Here is a 13,303-nt window from a genome sequence, read left to right on the forward strand (position 1 = left end):
TTGCACTTATTTTAAATTATAGGTTTTTCAAAGACAAATAAAAGATGAAATAAATTTTCTATTAAAGATAATGACGCGTGGTACACTAATAATAATATACTATCGCAACATACGATAGATTGAGAGATACATTACGAATTTTAAGAAAGTGAATTCTGAACAACACACAAGAGCAAATAAATTAATTTAATAACTTAATAATTTAAATAGAGAGAGTCTTATTTTACTTTGAGTAAACTATATCCACGCTAATAGAATCTAAATTCTAATTTTAATTGCATTTGCGACACACACGATTGAATATGTTCAATCTGTGTGCCAAGAATTACCATAGAGTGTGCGAGAGAATATTATACAAAGACTGGGAGATTGGTTATTCTTCAACGACACACACGTCAGACACGACGCGATTGCGATACGCGAACATATGGCTCATTGAAAATAGTGCATTTCGATCCTCGGATATCTCGATTTTATGGTTTCGTGAATTATGCGCGTGATTGCATTCAATAGAGTTATTGCGATCGCCAATAAAATATATCCTTATCGTGTTCAAAGTGAACTAAAAGTCGTAAACACATACTAAGGAAAGATAATTTAGTTTTATACGTTTATCTTGGGCAACAAAACATACAGGATGTCTCAAAATTGGGACTTATAAACATCTCTTCATTCGATTCGTTAATCTTCTGATTATTTTTTTTGTTATCCTGGGCAATGATTATATTAATTATTAATAGTTTTAGTTTTTTCTTTTGAAAACATAATCTATAGAATATATATCTTTTATAAAGATAATATTAATTTATAAAATTATTAGAAAATTGTGAGAAAGCGTGTCTAATTAAAAATTTTTGATAAGAAGTAAACAATTCTATAAAATTTGATTGAAGAAGAGTAACGTGGAATGAATTTGAAACATCCTGTATAAATAGATATTTCAAAATATTGATAAGTTTTTAACGTCAGCGCGCATAAAAGCCTGATTATATCTTCTTCCTTCATTCATCTTCTAAACGTAATTTTACGATTTTGTTAATAAAATTTCTATAAATTTCTATAAATTATGTCATTAAATAGTGTTATAAACGATTGATAATAAATCCCTGGATTTGTTATGTCATTGAGTGAATATGTTATCAATTGAATCTGCTTTAGCTAAATTCGCTTAGTCTTCTGCAATACAATTATAAAGCAGAGTGCAAAGTCGAGTGTTTCAGGAAAACTGAATTAAAGTTCAGCAGAACTAAATTAAGCTTGACTAAGAAAAAGAGATTACGCGAGTAACGTATGAAATATTTACATTCGTTTATATAACACAATTAAAACTGAGTGTCCACCGTAACGATCGATAATAAAAATATTGTAAATATAAAATGCAAATCAATATTTAAATATACGATAATCGCCTTTTTTTTTATATCGGATTATGTTAGGGTAGCTTTCGATTTCCTTCGCATTAAATATGTATTTTTTCTGCTATTTTTTCGTTTACATATTTTTCGAGAGAGAGAATCAGATTCGATTCGAAATTACAAGTTATATAGCCAAGAGCTACGAATGTACATGTTATGTTCAGAAAGATTTCATATATTTTTTACAAATTCCATATTTTTGATTGTTATTTTTAATCTATATTTTCCGATGGATGACAACTCGTGCTTAAAATAGTAAAAAATGGATTAAATTTTGAATTCTACTTGTATGTGTGAAATCCCACACAAAAGGATTTTACACACACATACACACAGAAGACAAAAAATCTTATTACGATCCATAAAAATCATATAATCCATATAAATCCATATAAATCATATGGGAATCGCACGTGCGCGCATGAATATCTCTTGCACACCGTGTGTGTGCTATTCGTTGACCCCGCGCGATATTTGTCTGCATTTGATGACTACGTCACCGAACATCGTCGCGCAAATATTTCCGGATCGCGAGACGACAGACGAGCGCGATTTTTCCGCATTTTCACGTCGCGCGATACAAGAGAAAGATAGAGAGACTCCTCGGATTTATTGAGTCGTCGATTAGGATTTAATTCGCGTAGTGTGACGATGGAATGCAGATGTTACAAGGAGATGCAATTTGCAGCAAATAATTTGGATTCGAATCTCCCATCGACGTTACCTGATTGACTGCAGTAATTTTCACACACATTCGTCACTTTCCAATCTCTTCACTCGTGTAATTTGTGAACAATCAACGTTTGTAACGTGATTAAATACAAATTTGAAACCTAATTTGCATTTTACTCTGCGAAGTGTCGTTTTACTATATTATTTCCGATTTTTTATACATCATAAGAGATAATATTATGAGATGTAATGGAACAATAAAAATGTTACGCCATGAAATTAGATACATCCTGGAATTTGCAAAATAACAATCAAAATATTTTATCGAATGATACTTACAGATGTCAATACATTTTCTAAATTATATGTATTCTTTTAATAAAAAAAGTATTTTTTTTGTAAATAATGCTAAAAAATCACTTGACGTACACTGCATCTAATCAAAATCACGACAGATTTTGCCGGAGAGACAATAGAAATGCTCAATACATATATCGTGCGACGACAGCATATATTATACGTGTTCGCGGGGGTAAAAATGCATTTGCACATATCGCAAATAATCAGCGCTTCTCGTTTCGCGGCTGACAGGTAAAATAACGCACAAAATGCTCACTATTGACGCGGCGATGAAGCATAATTCCACGCCCGGACAATATCGAAAACGTTCCATCGCGCGTAATGTCACCGAGTTTGCGCGGGATAAAACGGCGTAAAACCTCGGGAGCGCCCCGGCATCTGCGGGAAACCCCCGGCGATAAATAACATCGCAGAAATTTTCCCTCATGGTGGCGCGAACGGCGATAAAACCGGCCAGGGAGAAACATTCTCGTTGCGACGAAATAGCGCGCACGTAAACGCGATTCTAACCAGTTTCGACGTGGGTTGACGACTGCGGCAAAATCGATAGTACTTGGCGCGTCGCCTCGTTGGTCCAGAGATCCTCTCTCTCTCTCCCTCTCTGACACAAAACGCGTAGGTGTCCAGAAATATATATCTGTGTGACGCGTTTATCTACCCCTAACTCACCGACGCGTTTGCATGGCTCCGATACATCGGGTGTCCTAGACGTACAAGATATGTTTGGACCGCCCATGTCTGATTACTTGCAAACTTGACAACTGCTCACTACGTTTCTACGAGTTGCGCTCAATTTAAGCTATTTTCTGCTAACTTATTTTCATTTGCTTTTGGAATAAACAATTGCGTCTTGTTGTGTTTCTATTGGTATTCAAGTTTATACAAGTTTTAATTTCCTAATTAGTAGTACTGGACACCTAATTAATAGCACGTTCAAAAGAGATAATTAGAAGAGATAATTATTTTTCATTTTCATATTCTTCATTATACGTCATTAAGATTGTGAAATTTTTACGTGAAAATATTTTTCCAATATTCCCTAGAAATTCCTTAAAATTGATTTAATTTTTTATTCCATTTTTATTTCAATCGAAATAAGTTAATATCACCATTGTTTCGTATATGTCGCTGGAGACATTTTATTAAAAAGTAGGAAGAGCCATGTTTATACCGTGTCTGTTTACCCTGAACAAGCATAAGTTGCCTTTTCCATCATCATTCCTGATGGAATATCTCGTAAGAATGTATACGTCATAAAATATATATTTGTCGAGTGATTTTAATTAAATGTGCGCAAGATCTTGTTGTCTCTTTTACAATCTGAAATATCAATCGAATCGAATCTCCTCGAAGAGTTCATTGATTTTTAACTTTCAATAAACTGTCTAACTGGCGTTTAAGTATTATCGAAATAATCGTTATTTTATTCATACTCTCGCCTCGAATATACACGACCTAAAGGGAACACCCGACATCTGAGATACCTCGTATCCCGGAGAGTGAAAGAGAGAAAGAGAAAAAACCGAGTCGATTTTACCCTCGCAAACTACAAGCTTCATTCAAGCTTCGGAGCCGCCCCCGCATTCTGCCGTGTGACGTCATAGAAATGTCGGAGCATTCACTACTCGCGCACGCGATGGACGGAGCAGAGAGGAATAGGAGAGAGAAACCAAACGATCTAGGATGCGCGCACACGGACGCTCTGGTCCTGGTTTATGTCTCCCGTTGATGGCGATGGTAGTGGTGGCTGGCAATAGTGGTGGTAGTAATAACGATAGTAGAGGGCTTCGCACTGACTTGCTCTCCTACACACCCCTCGAGTGTAACGCTGGTTGCTGTGGCTGCTATTGCTGCGGTTGCTGCTGCTGCTGCTGCTGGTGCTGCTGCTGGTGCTGCTTCCACCACCTAACCAGTGTCTTGCCGCTCCTCCGCCTTTCACTCGCACGGGCTCAGTTCGCTGGTGTCTCTCATCAGCTGCGGGTCTCTTCGATCGACGCGCAACCAGTCTGACGTAGTATCTGCTTGGTTTGACGTATCTCCTAGGTACATGTCCTGCGTCTCTGAAATGTTATTGTGTCTTTCGCAGATTCTCCATCTGAATCTATTGCATTCTCTCTCGCTGAAAAAAGTTTACGAGCACCTGTAGATCCATAGATACCAGTTCTTTCTCGCGCGTTGTTTCTACTGCGTCTTACGTAGCTTGCTTAAAAAGAATGTCGATCGAGACGAGCATTGTTCGGATGAAACGTTGAACTCGATTCGAGATACATTTCTTGGAAGAAAAGTGACAGGAAGTGATCTTTGTCAAAATGTGCCATTATTCTCTTCTATAAGACGGATTCTGTCGCGAGAAACTTCTGTATCGCGCGCCAACGTTAAAAAGACATTATCGAAGAAAATAGTGGTAACGTGTCCGATGTGCTATTCTAGTTAGAACTCGCTACAGGTGGTGCTTTTTCGCAGTTGTGGTGTTTCGTATTTGGAATACAAATATATACGAGTTGAAAATTCGCTTGTTCGCCAGTTTGTTATACGCGATCATTTGCGTATATTGCGAATAAGCGAATAGTATTGCTTGAAGATACAACGGTTTATGTGAGTAATAATCCTTCTGTTATGATACACGTCTGACACATATTACACGTGTAAAGTTACTTTATTGGAGTTATTATTTACGATTTAAGCGAGTTTTTGAATGCATTGCGTCTTCAATTTATTGCATAACTTTATCGTTTTTACAAGTTGTATTATTTAAAATAATATTAGTACAAATATTGGGAAGCAAAGAAAGAATTAATGCATCAAAATTTTGGTTTATTTTTATTATTAATGCTCAAAATTTTGTGGAACATAATTCTACATAGAAATAACAATTTAAAAAAATGTGAACAAATTTCGAAGGTGAAAATATGTTGAATGTTGAAAATAGATGGAGTGAAAGTATTATAGGAATACATGTTTGAAAAAACGCCGCTCTTCCGCGATCTCTTAGACTCTCATGTCAATAAGCAGTAATAGCAGCTTACTCAGCTTGTGTATATGATCAGTCAAAGACATATCCATGACCTTGTGCGTAGTATCTGATAGAGATGATAGTCAGTTTTGTTGTATTAAAGTGTTGTCCATCATCGTAATGATACCGAATGAAAAGAATTATAAAATGTGCGCATTTATAGTATAGCAATCTAAATTGGCGAAATAATTTATTAAAAATAATAATACAAGTAAAATTGATAGAGATATGACAACATTATCACTATCATTATTTTATTTTATTTAGAGAATTATAACATTTATTTATAGTACTCTTAATCATCTTTATTTGTAATTTAATACATTACTTCAAATTTCTTGATATTAATCCTGACATGCGATTTTCGCATCAAATCAATGCCATCTTTCTCAGGCATCTCATCAAGTATTGAATGTTCTAGAACTATCTTTTTTATTTCTGATCTTTGATTGTTAGTGCGAAAGCGCCATTCTTTTCGTCAATTGTTAATTGTTAATTCTATGTTTAATTATTTTAATTTATTTAAATTTCATATTATTTGATTATAAATTCGAAATTATATAAAGAATAATCTGCTATATATTTTTATTTAGTAAATCTGGTTCGGGATATAAATATTTTCTATAAAAGAAGTATATCAGCATCTAAATTTATCATCATTATCTAAATTATACGATATGAGGAAATCTGATAATAATCGATGGATTGTTTTTGCCGACAAATGGGCGCCGCATTAAAGATCTATATATTTCAAAGCGGGATACAAGTTTCATTAAGAATGACGTCACTATTCATTGTGACAAATAATAACTTTTATTGGCACTTTTCTTAAGAAGAAAGATCAATTTCAAATTTTATAAGATTAAATTCGTTAATTATCGTTCGATGTATTTATTATATTTCTTTTCGATACTTTAATACGACGATTACAGGAAATTCCTGTATTTTCAATTTAAACAATGTGACTAAAATTCTAGTAATTAACAAAAGTAGTTACGAGATATAAGTTTTATTACGAATGACGTCACTATTCATTGTGACAAATAATAAGTTTTATTGCCATTTTTCTTAAAGGGGAAGATCAATTTCCAATTGTACAAGAGGAAATTCATTAATTATCTGTCGATCAATTTACTATAATTGTATTTTCGTTTCGCGTTTTCGATATTTTAACGCGACAATCGTCGAAGATGCCTGTATCTTGAGTTTCGAATATAATTGAAATTCTAATAATTAAAATAAAAGTACTATATAATAATAAAAGTACTTGAACACACATTGAAAAATACGAGAAACTTTGGCTTCTCTGAACGGCTCGGATGCACTTTATATACGAAAGTCAATAGCCGAGGGTTTCGAATGAATAGCTCGCGTTGCGCACCCGGACGTAACCTCGTGGCATTTCTCGCTGTGCACTCGTACACTTTGAGCACCATGACATAGATACTCGCCGAAGGGCGCGCTTGGTGATGCACTCGTTGGAAATATGCGAGATGCGAAAACATTTTTCACGTTTACTGACCTTTAACTCGCGATACATTTTGGGGGTCAAAGTATAATATTATTAAAACCTCAGATTTATTAATAATATTAGAATACAAAGAGGGAAGAGAAATATCACTATTGTTTATATATATTATATTATATTATTTCAATTATATATTTATCAAAGATAATTAATATGATTTATACATATATTATTTGCATATTATTTATACATATATTTATTTGCACATATATTTATTTACTTACATTTTTGTTTTTGTATAGAAATAAATACAACAGTTTAGGAAAAAAATTATGTATTGTTTTTAAAATTTTTATTACTGTCAAAGATTAAGGTACAAATAGTGTATAATCAAAAATATAATATAAATGATAATATGAATTGTTTAAATAAATTGAAAATTTTAAAAGAAAGATTGTTTGAAAAAATTTATTTGAAATTTTCATTTTTATTAAAATTTCTTAGAATTTATTAGACAATTTATTCATTCAAAGAAATATAAAAAAATATTTCTCGCATTTTTTTAAATTTTATAAGTATTCTTATATAAATGTGACATGTAAAATTCTTTAAAAAGTATAATCTATTAATATTTTGTTATCTCTCTCAAAAAAGATCTCAATATAATCTAATTTCTTTATATAATCAAACTCATAAAAATAATGTTTATAATATTATTTAACATTATTTATATTTTTAATAATATATTTAATATAATTAGCTGATTGTTTGCAAGAGAGAATCGCGTAAAAATCTCCTTTTTTTGTGATTGTTACAGTGTGGCTCTCTGGAGATCGGCGAGGAACGCCAGCGTCGGGTCGCTATGATGGAGTCGCTCTGCCAGGTGAACGGCAGTAAAACCAACAGCATCAACAATGAAGATCTTAATAACGAAACCAACAATAACAGCACTAATATTAACAACAACAACAACGACAATACCCACAATAATAACAATAACAATAACAACAGCAACAACAATACCACCGATTGCCCGGATCCTCAGCAGAGATTGGCGGTGCTGAGCTTCGAGCAGGTCCGCCGTCTGAATGATGTGATGAACGAAGTCGTCAGCATACATGGCCGAGGAAACTTCCCCACTTTGGAGGTACGATTGAGGGATCTCGTGACGGTGGTGCGTAGCAAGCTAGAGACCGATCCGAGCAACGGGGGCGCTGGCATGAGGGTACGCGATATCCGGTTGAACGGCGGTGCCGCCTCCCACGTGCTGGCTACCGAATCCCAGCCCTATAACGACCTGGACCTTATCTTCGCGGTCGAGTTGTCTAGCGGCCGTAATTACGACAAGGTCAAGGCCGCGGTGCTCGGCTCCCTGTTCGACTTGCTGCCAGAAGGCGTGAGCCGCAAACGCATCACCACATGCAGCCTAAAGGAGGCCTACGTGAGCAAGATGGTGAAAGTGAACAATGATGGCGACCGATGGTCTCTGATATCCCTCGGCAACTCCCGAGGTCACCGGAATGTCGAGCTCAAGTTCGTCGACTCGATGAGACGACAGTTTGAGTTCTCCGTTGATTCCTTCCAGATTGTTCTCGACTCTCTGTTGCTGTTTTACGAATGCAGCAAGCTGCCGATCGCCGAGAACTTTTATCCGACCGTGGTAGGCGAGTCCGTCTACGGTGATTTCCAAGAGGCGCTTTACCATCTGCATAAGAAGCTCATCTCGACGAGGCATCCCGAAGAGATACGCGGCGGCGGTTTGCTCAAGTACTGCAACTTATTGGTGAAGATGTATAAACCGTCGCAGCCAGATTACATCAAGACCCTCGAGCGATACATGTGTTCGAGATTCTTCATCGACTTCCCGGATATAGGACAGCAGCGCTCTAAACTTGAAAACTACTTGTGGAATCACTTTGTCGGACCCGAAGAGGAGGCTCTCAAGTACCAGTACCTGATGCTGTTGCACAGTGTCGTCGAAGAATCGACCGTATGCCTGATGGGCCACGAGCGACGGCAGACGCTCTCCCTGATCCAGAATCTTGCCTACCAGGTGCTCTGCCAGGAGCAGCAGCAACGGCTGACGAGTCATCAACAAGCACCGCAGGGTCCTCCTGCCACCTATGTCTACGCCAACGGCTATTATTACGCGCCCGTGATACCCACTGCGGCGTGTTATACGTGCACCTGCAACTGGATGGCATGTTCGTCGTGATGCGACGGCATCGACGATAACGCCGTACCCGCTGCCGACACTACCGCCATTGCTATGGCCACCACTACCACCACCACTACTACAACCACAACCAGCAGAATCGTCTCCGATTATTGCGGCGTTGATGAGCCCAACCACATCGATTTCTACAATCATGGTTGGTATCAGAAATACGAGTGTGGGATTTATTATCTTTGCACTTATGGTCTTTGTTGTCCTCTCGAAGAGTCCGGAGATCTCTGTTGCGCTTATGGTTCTTTCGAAGATCCCGCGAATGTGGAGGACAAGAGAAACTACATCGATCACTCCAACGTCAAAGAATCTAAGCTTCTCAGTTGACGTTCATCGAACGGATGTCGGAGTAATGCAAGCTTTAGATGCGGAGTGATGTAGAAATGTTCAGCGCCGAGAATGATCATCAGTAAATGCGGGGACAACAAAACAGTGGAAGAAGGCGGCGTGTTCGGACGGCGGATGTATAATATCGTCGATGATAGATAAAAGATAAGCAAGGTGAACGTGATGCGAAGTTTCATCGCGAGTCTCCGGCCTTCCGTCGCGAGTGTTGCTCTTTCTAGGCACTCGTAAACACTCTCAGTGGCAAATGCTGCAGCGAAGTTGGGACCAAACGCTGGTACCGGCTACGATTGCGGCGTAACAATTAATAGACTATAAAAAACTCTGAAAACAATGTGTTGTGCCTACAAATAAAAAGAAAAAAATGGCAGATCGAGAGACGTTTGAAGAGGATTAAGAAGATATGACGGGAGAAACGTTCCTCCGATTCGTTAAAAATGGACAAAAGAAGCATAACAGGAAGGCAAGAGGGCTTTGGATTAGCAGAACGAGTGCCGTTTTCACTGATGAAGCGATTATTGAGTGAACAAATGTCGGCATTGTCACGGAACGATTATTGTCGATGGACATCGACGTTGTACCACGCGGATTCTGGACGACGCCGTGTTAGAGAAGAAGCTGGGAGAAAACCGGAAGACACGAGAAGATTTCACGGATCTTTGTACAAACAGGAGGGAAAAGAGAGTCGAAAAAAAATGAAAAGTTCACAATTTACGATACGCGTCCCTGTTTCAAATTTTTTTTTAATTGTTTTGTTTTGTTTCTCGCAGAACCGATCGCATGCCGAATAATCAGGGGGGGCGAGAAAAAAAGAGAAGGGAATAGAACGGTGGGAAAAAGAAAGAACACGTTGCGAGCGCGCGGCGCGTTTTTGTGGCTACGGAATAAATATCTATATATATATATATATATATATATATATATATATATATAGATATTTAAATATACAGATATATGTATAAATCTCTATGTATAAATAATTAATGTGTGGCTGTGAACACATTTCATTTAGATACTGTGTATAACGTGATAAGATTTAATTCGAGAAGATGATGTAGCGGCGACACGACCGAAGAGGAGTGCGCCGAACAGAGAGAGAAAGAGAGAGAGAGAGAGTGAGAGACAGAGAGAAAGAGGGAAAAGGAACGAGCAGAGAGTGCGCGAATGAGCGAGAAAGAAACGCGAGCCGTTTCTTTCTCTCATTTCTACAAGAACGCGGGCGATATATATATATATATATAGATATATAAACATACACACACGTACAGAGACGCGTGCATTCACATATCTACGTATATATTGGACGTGTCTGACCACAACCGTGCTTTTCTTGGACGATAAATATTACATGAGTAGTAAAGGATGACGTTTCAAGAAAAATGTGGCTGCAATCGCTTTTTAATGGGAGATGATTATAAGTCTCGCCTTCTAAAATCTAATATAATTGTGTAACCCCGAGAAGAGCAACGACAAGCTTACAAAATAATTTGAAAGTTGCGTTATACTACAGCAGGAAACATTGAAAGTAATTTAAAAGTATCCAAGTAAACACGTTTCTAATATTTTGCGACAGCAATCCAAGAACAAGAGTCAATATTAAATATTATTAATGCATCGTTCTTTTTATACATTCTAAAGTACACTATCATTGTATATCATTGTTTAGACAATCGCAGCTCACATGATAGTTCCATCGCAGGCAAACGTGAGGATTTTGATTTTCTCCTATTTAAAAAGAAATTCGTCGCATCTGTCAGATTTTTTTTAAAGCACTCGAATTACTCGTGCATTATTTATCGTTGGAAGAAACTATAGTTATGAACGACATCCGGCATACAGAAAAGTAATTCTAGGTCCAATGTTTGCACGGTTTTGCAGCCTGAAACTTGCGGCGCGCGTGGTTAAAGTAAGACAAGCAAAAGTAATGCTGATGAGAAAGATTGTGGAGGAAGAGACGTACGAAGAGAAATTAGACGAACGAAAGAATGAGATAGAAGCGAGGGGGAAATCACTCGAGATCAGTCTGTATATACGTCGAATGAAGACACAACTCGCGTATGATATAAAGATGAAGAGTGACTTTCGACAAGATTCTTCGCATTATCGAAGAGAGAGACGACGCGAACGCGTTAATATCTCGAATCGGCCGATCCGTTCCGACATTAACGAGCGCCCGATCTTGTCTCGTAGCGCGGGGCAACGGTTTGCATAACGTTGTTTAATAGATATCGTAAATATTTAATAGAGCCCCGAGCGTCTCGACGACGCACTGATGCGCACGTGCGCTTATACGTGCACGAAGGCCGGCGTCGCGCTCGATTCCTCTGATATATATGCGTTTAAATGGTTATATGTATACACGAATATACATATACACATGCACAGCCCTTACGTACGCTTTTCTATCTTCTTTTCTTTTTTTCTCTCTCACTCTCACTCTCTTTCTCTCCTCCCCAATCTTTCTCTTTCTCTTTCTCTCGTACACCCGCGCGTACGTGTGTCCTCCGTGCGTATCCGTATCGACTGGTGACCCCGTTAGTTAGCTCGCTCGCTAACAGGCCTCGTTTGCCTCGCTCGCTCACTCTTACTTTCAATTCGCGAGCGAAAGTAAAGGCCTAATAAAAAGCCCGCAAACTGGTTTTTCAGGTATATCGCGTGTTAATGCTAAGGAGATCCAGCCGCCGGCGCAGCCGGAGTGCCTCTATTGCCGGCCTATCGCCTATCGCTCTACTACCACCACTAGGTCCCACTGTTGGTCCCTTCTCCCTCTTCCTGGAGGCCTCGTATCGAGGCCGCTGACGCTCGATCGCACCGCGACGACCTATTCCGCGCGTTGCCCCGCGTTGCCTCGCCTCGTCTCACCTCGTCTTGTCTTGTCTTGTCTCGTTTCGTTTCGTCGAGGTTTTCCGCAAACGCGAACTTGTAGAGTTAAGCATCTTTCTAGCACGGCGGAGCTTTCATTCGTCAATCGACATGAGGTATCGCAAATTGCTGTCGGATTATTTAATACGCCGTGTTTGTGGTTCGATTCTAAACTTTGACGAAATCCTACATGTAGGATGCTGGGTAACGTAGAATGAGGGGAAAAATTAATGATTATATAGCAAAAAATATTATTATATATATCAGATTGTATAATAAGATAATTAGGGCGATATGAGTCTAAATTCTTTTTGTACAGCTATGTTTATGATCGTGTTGATTTTCGTCTTTTTTTTCTTTTTTATTATATCTCAATAATATTTCGATAAATAGAAAAAAAACACTTGTCACTGACGGTTCGATGTATTTCGTGTGATGGGAGATACTTACGCGGTGACCAGCGATTTCGTATCATGAATACCTCCTAGCGAGCTCTTTAATAACAGTCTTTAATACAAGTTAACCGTGTTGTACCGTGTCTCCTCTTTTGCGTCACATCCGAGCCACTCGCGGTGCTCAACGGTCGAGGAATTAATCTACGATGAGTCCGAGATGAGTCGACTGTTGGCAGAATTAAGCCTTCCGTTGTGTCTGTAAAATATAGCGAGTTCGTCAAGCGCATTCGGCTTTCTTTCCATCGCTCTTAAATAGCGACGTCGAATGAACTTGCGAATAATATTTAGCGAATATTTTTGTATAAGTTGTTTCTTTCTCTCGAATCATGTTTGTTTTATGTATAACAAATATTGATGTATAACAAATGGGTGACTTGTTTCAAAATTTCGACTTAACATCATGTAAAAGATTTTTATACCGTCACCTGTTACATGTGTACTTTGATTTCGTGGCAATTGAAAATATGTATTGTTGGAAAAAAATCA

At 37.9% G+C, this 13,303-nt stretch overlaps 1 protein-coding gene across 3 annotated transcripts in view; it reads left to right on the forward strand.

Annotated features, from left to right (window-relative positions):
• The window catches only part of LOC145972579 (terminal nucleotidyltransferase 5C), a 100,358-nt gene extending 89,700 nt beyond the window's left edge, over nt 1-10,658 (forward strand). For 2 of the 3 annotated variants that reach the window (XM_083101325.1, XM_083101326.1), the window contains exon 2: nt 7,746-10,658. In XM_083101325.1, the coding sequence (XP_082957451.1) occupies nt 7,746-9,143 (1,398 nt within the window). In that variant the 3' untranslated portion in view covers nt 9,144-10,658. Of the gene's footprint in view, nt 1-4,428; nt 5,043-7,745 lie in introns of those variants that run through there. The other variant, XM_083101327.1, reaches the window with a different exon arrangement.
• Nucleotides 10,659-13,303: the final 2,645 nt, after the last annotated feature.

Source organism: Camponotus vicinus, unplaced genomic scaffold (genome assembly GCF_025532165.1).
Source record: "Camponotus vicinus isolate PSW18456_S1 unplaced genomic scaffold, iyCamVici1.0 SCAF_5, whole genome shotgun sequence".
Taxonomy (NCBI): domain Eukaryota; kingdom Metazoa; phylum Arthropoda; class Insecta; order Hymenoptera; family Formicidae; genus Camponotus; species Camponotus vicinus.